This window comes from Neovison vison, chromosome 7 (genome assembly GCF_020171115.1).
Source record: "Neovison vison isolate M4711 chromosome 7, ASM_NN_V1, whole genome shotgun sequence".
Taxonomy (NCBI): domain Eukaryota; kingdom Metazoa; phylum Chordata; class Mammalia; order Carnivora; family Mustelidae; genus Neogale; species Neogale vison.
Window position 1 is genome coordinate 192,622,024 of NC_058097.1, and position 6,910 is coordinate 192,628,933.

The 6,910-nt window shown below is 36.5% G+C and overlaps 1 protein-coding gene across 1 annotated transcript; it reads left to right on the plus strand.

The window, feature by feature from the left end:
• The first annotated feature begins 4,759 nt into the window (after positions 1 to 4,759).
• Positions 4,760 to 5,695, plus strand: LOC122912914 (olfactory receptor 4P4-like). The gene has a single exon (XM_044259315.1). The coding sequence runs from the start codon at positions 4,760 to 4,762 to the stop codon at positions 5,693 to 5,695; it is 936 nt and encodes a 311-aa protein (XP_044115250.1).
• The last annotated feature ends 1,215 nt before the right edge of the window (positions 5,696 to 6,910 follow it).

Below are 6,910 nucleotides of genomic sequence, written 5' to 3' on the forward strand. Positions count from 1 at the left end.
GAGCAGGTAACAGGATTCAAGGTTTGATTCCAGGACCCTGAGATCAGGACCTGAGGCAAGGACAGCAGCTTAACTGACTCAACCACCCCGGCACCCATGATGGAAGCTTTAATTTAAACATAAAAGCCTCTATTCTTATACTGATAGTTTAAGTAAAAGCACACTCGGAATTTTTATTTAGAATAACCAAGGAAGTAAAGTAATCAGTTAGCTATATTTTTATAGTGCAAAGAAATCACTCTAAGCATTAAGGTTAAGCATTCCCTAAGAGGACATTTCCCTAAGAGTTGTCCTAAGAGGACAACTAACCTAAATGTTTTCCCCAACAGATTGTTGAAACTTAAGTTTACCTGAACAGTTATGAAGTCCATGTTATGATATTCTTTTTCCTTTATTTTCCCACTGGCCTTGGTTGTGTGGAGGTGCATGATGCTTTCTGTGGTTCTAAACTAATCTGATTTGAACCAAAATGTCATGGGCTATTTCTTATTAGCTCATGTATTCCTCATTAAAATTCTGAATTTCATAATGATATCTTCATTGTAAAAGGAGTAAAATGGAGTTTAGAGAGATGAAGGATTTCACTCAAGGACTGCACTGGTTGGTTTCCTTAAGACGCCTCAATGTTTCTCCCTCTTCCTGTGTTGTGCTCTTCTAAACACTTGTTCAGTGGTTGCCTGACATTTTTTACACATCAACTATAATTTCAGTTTTTAACCTAAGAGGTGCCTATAATATCTCTGCCATGAAAATATTATTTTTATGGCAATAAATCTCCTCCCTTTTTCCCTTTTACATCTGCTCTCTGCAGTGATCATGTGTAATGCCTCTCAGGTTCCAGGGTGAGATGGGTACGTAGCACTATTGTGGATTCAGTGCCAGTGATGGTCTAGAAACAAGGAAGAATCCTGATTTAAACAATCTACATGTTGGTAAAACTGAAGGAAAATTATTTAAATTTTTTTAGAATGAGGAAATACCAGACAGGATTTATGTTAAGTAGTCCATATATCTTTATCTCCATAAATACTCAGGAAGACAGACTCCATGTCTGTTCACCCATCGTCTTGCATATTCTTTTCTATTCGGCTTATGGATTCAGGATAGTCTTTCATGCTTTCCTCATGACACCCATCATCCTCCCACTCAGTTTTCTTCCATGAAATTAGTCCCAGATTGAGGGAGAATCAGGATTTCTGTCTCTAGACATTCACAGAATATTACTTCTGCATCATGAGAAATGATTAGACTTTCTTGATCTGAGTTTCTTCTTTTTAAAATCAGAGATCTGGATTAGTCAACTGAATTCTGCCATTAAATTGTTTGCAGTCTTCTTGAGTAATAATTCTTCTTAAACCAAATTGTTTTAGGTAAATAACTGTTCCTGAAAAATTAACATTTCCTACCTCATTAACAGAAAATAAACATCACATCCAATGAGTAGAAAATAGGCCAATGAATTCTACCTCCCTAAAACTTTTCAATTAAAGACTGGTAAAGTTAAATGCTGAATACTCTTTGACTCAGTATTACTTTCAAAAAGTAAAAATTACTCCTTCGTGAAGTTAGAATTTAGAATAATAATTTAAAGCAGAATTGCTCTCCTACTTTATGGACCATTTTCTGAATGCCTCTCTGTTAACTCTCTCTCTATATATATGATATATAATTAATGTTATAATATATCATATCAATTATATATAGATAGTATATATAAAATATATAGAGATATACTACATATATATGTATAGATGTATGTATCTATATATGATACTCTAGGACTATACAACACAAAAATATTAATTTTGAGATTCCCTACTGTTGATTATCTATATATAATTTTGCTACAAATGCATTCTGAGTTTTTTAAAAAATATATGTCTGGAGGCCTATATATGACTGTCCCTGCAGGTCCAGAGAAATATAGGAAATATACTAGCCATTCAAACCCACTAGGGACAGATATTCCTCATCATTGAGAAATAAAACTCCTTGAAATGCATTCTCTCTATTCTTAACTCATGTACTGCTTAAATAATGTCTTTAAATTACACATCAGTTACAAAAGATGCAAATACATAATGTTGCATTTATTTTGTTTCAACAAATATTGCTGAGTGCAACCTGACCACTAAGTTTGACTAGGGTTACCTTCTGTATCATCCCCTTTTTTTTTTTCCAATTTATTTATTTTCAGAAAAACATTATTCATTATTTTTTCACCACACCCAGTGCTCCATGCAAGCCGTGCTTTCTATAATACCCACCACCTGGTACCCCAACCTCCCACCCCCCCGCCACTTCAAACCCCTCAGATTGTTTTTCAGAGTCCATAGTCTCTCATGGTTCACCTCCCCTTCCAATTTACCCAAATTCCCTACTCCTCTCTAACGCCCCTTGTCCTCCATGCTATTTGTTATGCTCCACAAATAAGTGAAACCATATGATAATTGACTCTCTCTGCTTGATTTCTTGAGTGGATTATTTGTTCTTTGGGTATTGAGTTTGATAAGTTCTTTATAGATTATGGATACTAGCTCTTTATCTGATCTGTCATTTGCAAATATCTTGTCCTATTCTGCCAGTTGTCTTTGGTTTTGTTGACTGTTTCCTTTGCTGTGCAAAAGCTTTTGATCTTGATGTCCCAGTAGTTCATTCTCGCCCTTGCTTCCCTTGGTTGTTCCGGCTGAGGTCAAAGAGTTTGCTGCCTATGTTCTCCTCAAGGATTTTGGTGGATACCTATCTCACATTGAGGTCTTTCACCCACACAGTTGCATTTCTTTTTCTTTTTCTTTTTCTTTTTTTTTTTTTTTCCAATTTATTTATTTTCAGAAAAACAGTATTCATTATTTTTTCACCACACCCAGTGCTCCATGCAAGCCGCGCCCTCCACAATACCCACCACCTGGCACCCTAACCTCCCACCCCCCCGCCACTTCAAACCCCTCAGATTGTTTTTCAGAGTCCATAGTCTCTCATGGTTCATCTCCCCTTCCAATTTACCCAAAAGCACATACCCTCCCCAATGTCCATAACCCTACCCCCCTTCTCCCAACCCCCCTCCCCCAAGCAACCCACAGTTTGTTTCGTGAGATTAAGAGTCACTTATGGTTCACCTCACACCAGTCAGAATGGCTAAAATCAACAAGTCAGGAAATGACAGATGCTGGTGAGGATGCGGAGAAAGGGGAACCCTCCTACACTGTTGGTGGGAATGCAAGCTGGTGCAACCGCTCTGGAAAACAGCATGGAGGTTCCTCAAAATGTTGAAAATAGAACTGCCCTATGACCCAGCAATTGCACTACTGGGAATTTACCCTAAAGATACAAACGTAGTGATCCAAAGGGGCACGTGCACCCGAATGTTTATAGCAGCAATGTCCACAATAGCCAAACTATGGAAAGAACCTAGATGTCCATCAACAGATGAATGGATAAAGAAGATGTGGTATATATACACAATGGAATACTATGCAGCCATCAAAAGAAACGAAATCTTGCCATTTGCGACAACATGGATGGAACTAGAGCGTATCATGCTTAGCGAAATAAGTCAAGCGGAGAAAGACAACTATCATATGATCTCCCTGATATGAGGAAGTGGTGGTGTAACATGGGGGCTTAAGTGGGTAGGAGAAGAATCCATGAAACAAGATGGGATAGGGAGGGAGACAAACCATATGTATCATCCCCTTTTTTGACACTAGTTCCTTAGATTTATACAAACATGAAATTTTTGACAAGAGCATCACATAGGCACTATTGAAACACACAAGCAACTGAACGATTTTATCTATCCTTTAATGATTGTCATCGCAAACATCAATAACAGCATGTACATTTTTAAAATTCTCTTTAACACATGAAATTTAGCCAGGGAAAATGAATGAAATTGCTAATTTATTTCCACAATTTCCATCATGAATAGACATTCTCTATTTGCTGCATAGTTTTACCCCACTCTTTGCTTTATAAAATAACAGCGATTCCATTGGTTTACCATGACCCATTGGCAATATTTGGTCACATAACAAAAAAGAGTGCGCTTTATACAAATTAAGCTTCAGCAGTTCAGACTGGTATGTTTGCATTTCCTGAGGTTTCAGTGCCAGATGATTCATGGAATTTGACCAGAAAAGAGTGAAAATAGGAAAGCTGACCTCATGTATTAGCCACACACACTTAAGATACATACAACAGGGATGCCTGGGTGGCTCAGTAGGTTAAACCCTCTGCCTTCAGCTCAGGTCATGATTCCATGGTCCTGGGATCGAGTCCCACATGAGACTTCCCACTCTCTGCCTCTCTGCCTACTTGTGGTCAGTCAAATAAGTAAGTAAAATCTTAAAAAAAAAAAAAAAAGAAAAGATACATACAACAAAGTATTTTCTGATTTGGCAGAATTTTTATAAATCTTCTTTCTTATCTAACTAATATAATTAATAATGAATAGTCTTTCATTTTCAAAATATCATTTAAATATTTTTAAAATCATTATCAGTAAAACTGAGTAACATGCATAATCATTCCCATTATAAAATTGTTCCACAATACTTCTAGAGAATCAAACACAATAAAACAGAAGAAAGCAGCTTAATTTAAGAAATCAAGAATAATTAGTATTAATATAATATTCATGTCAATCTACTCTTGGTAAACTTTATTCATTGTGTTCATACTATTAAGTTTTCACCAAATTTCTGTTTATTTCCTTCAGATACATATTCATTTGTGTGGAACATATAGCAAACTTAAGTATATGGAGAAGCAGAGAAACATCTCAGAATTCATACTTCTAGGACTTTCATATGACCAGAACATAGAAATATTTTGCTTTGTGCTCTTCTTATTCTGTTATATTGCCCTGCTGGCAGGAAACCTTCTGATCCTTGTCTCCATTCGATGTAGTCCTCTTTTCCACCAACCCATGTACTACTTCCTCAGCCACTTATCCTCTATGGACATCTGCTATACCTCTAGCATTACACCTAAATTAATTGGTGACCTGCTAGGGGGAACAAAAACCATCTCCTATGGTAATTGCATGTTACAACTATTTACCATGCACTTCTTTGGAGGTACTGAGATCTTCATTCTTACCGCCATGGCCTTTGATCGCTATGCTGCCATCTGTAAGCCTCTCCACTATCTGCTTATCATGAACAGAACAAGGTGCCATCTCCTAGTCTTGGCTGCATGGGCTGGTGGGGCTCTCCATTCTTTTCCTCAATTATTGATGGCAATCCAGTTGCCGTTTTGTGGTCCTAATGAACTTGATCACTACTTTTGTGATATCTTCCCTCTGCTGAAAGTTGCCTGCACTGATACCTACATCACTGGGATCCTTGTGGTTGCCAATTCAGGTATGGTCGCCTTAGTTACCTTTGTTGTCTTGTTTGTTTCTTACGTCATTATTTTGTTTAGTCTAAGACATCACTCAGCGGAGGGAAGACGCAAAGCCCTCTCCACCTGTGGGTCTCATATCACTGTGGTCGTCTTATTTTTTGGGCCTTCGATCTTTGCCTACCTTCGAATTCCAGCCAGTTTCCCTGAGGACAAAGTATTTGCTCTATTTTACACCATCGTTGCTCCTATGTTCAATCCCTTAATATATACTCTGAGAAATACAGAGATGAAAAATGCCATGAGGAAAGTTTTGTGTCAAACATTATTTTCAAAGGAAGTACACAATTAATTCAAGCAAACTAAGCAAATTTACAAAAAAAAAAAAAAAAAAAAGAGGGGGGATGTTGATGTGACTAAAGGAGCTAAGAAATATTTCATAGTCTTTATATTCCATGGCTATCATGAATAGAATGCATGAAAGGAAGTGGACATATAAAGAAATTTAAAGGAATAGGTAAATGAATCCTAATTCCCACATACCAGGATTAATTGAAAACTTAGTTTTATGGAGTATTAAGGAGGTGTGATTAGCATCACCTGTAGAAAAAACTGCCAAATCAAATAAAGTGACACTATTTGGTTAGTGAATCATAAAGACAAAACAATTTTAATGATAGCTCTATTAAAAATCTTGGGCTTATTTGCCAGTTCTCATAGTGATACACGTTCTTCATTAGTGATGAAGTTGAAATCTAAAATAAAAATAATGACTTTAAATCATCACAAGTATCTTTATGATAGCACATTCATTTCTACTTCCTCTATGGGCATTCAGAAATCAGCTGTACAATGAAGAAATCTGTACAAGAGAACCTGTTTTAGATCAGCTCCTGGTGATCAGTTCTCCTGAATTCGTATTAAAAATAATAGTAATACCTAGTTAAGACAGAGCAAGAGTCAATAATTCAGGCTGCTAAAAACATAATTACTTCTTTTTCCACCATTGACCAGAATATGAAACATTTCTGATAAAACCTAAGGGACTGAATAATAAGTGTAATTGTTGACAATCCCTACCTATCTCCAGTTGGTAAGTGGAAAGTTAATGGATCCAGAACTGAAGACTTTCTCTGCTATAGAGAGAGAGAGAGGGGAGAAAAAAAAAAAAAAATAGAAAGAAAAAAAAAAACTTAGCAAAAGACAGATTAAGAAAATTGTAGTACATTTTGCAAGCACATTTTAGCTGCATATACATGTTTATAACTGGTTATTTATAATTGTCAAACCTCAGAAGCAACCAAGACCTACCTCCACTGGTGGATAGATAAATAAATTGTGATTTCTCTGGACAATGGAATATTCTTCAGCGCTAAAAAAAAAAAAAAAAAAAAAAAAGAAGGAGCTATCAAGCCACAAGATGATACCCGGGAAAATGAAGTGTGTATTATTAAGTGAAAGAAGCCAACCTGAAAAGGCTACCAATTAGGATTGCAACTATATGAATCCTGGGAAAGGCAAAACAATGGAGACATTGACAACATCAGTGTTTGTCAAAGGTTAGTTG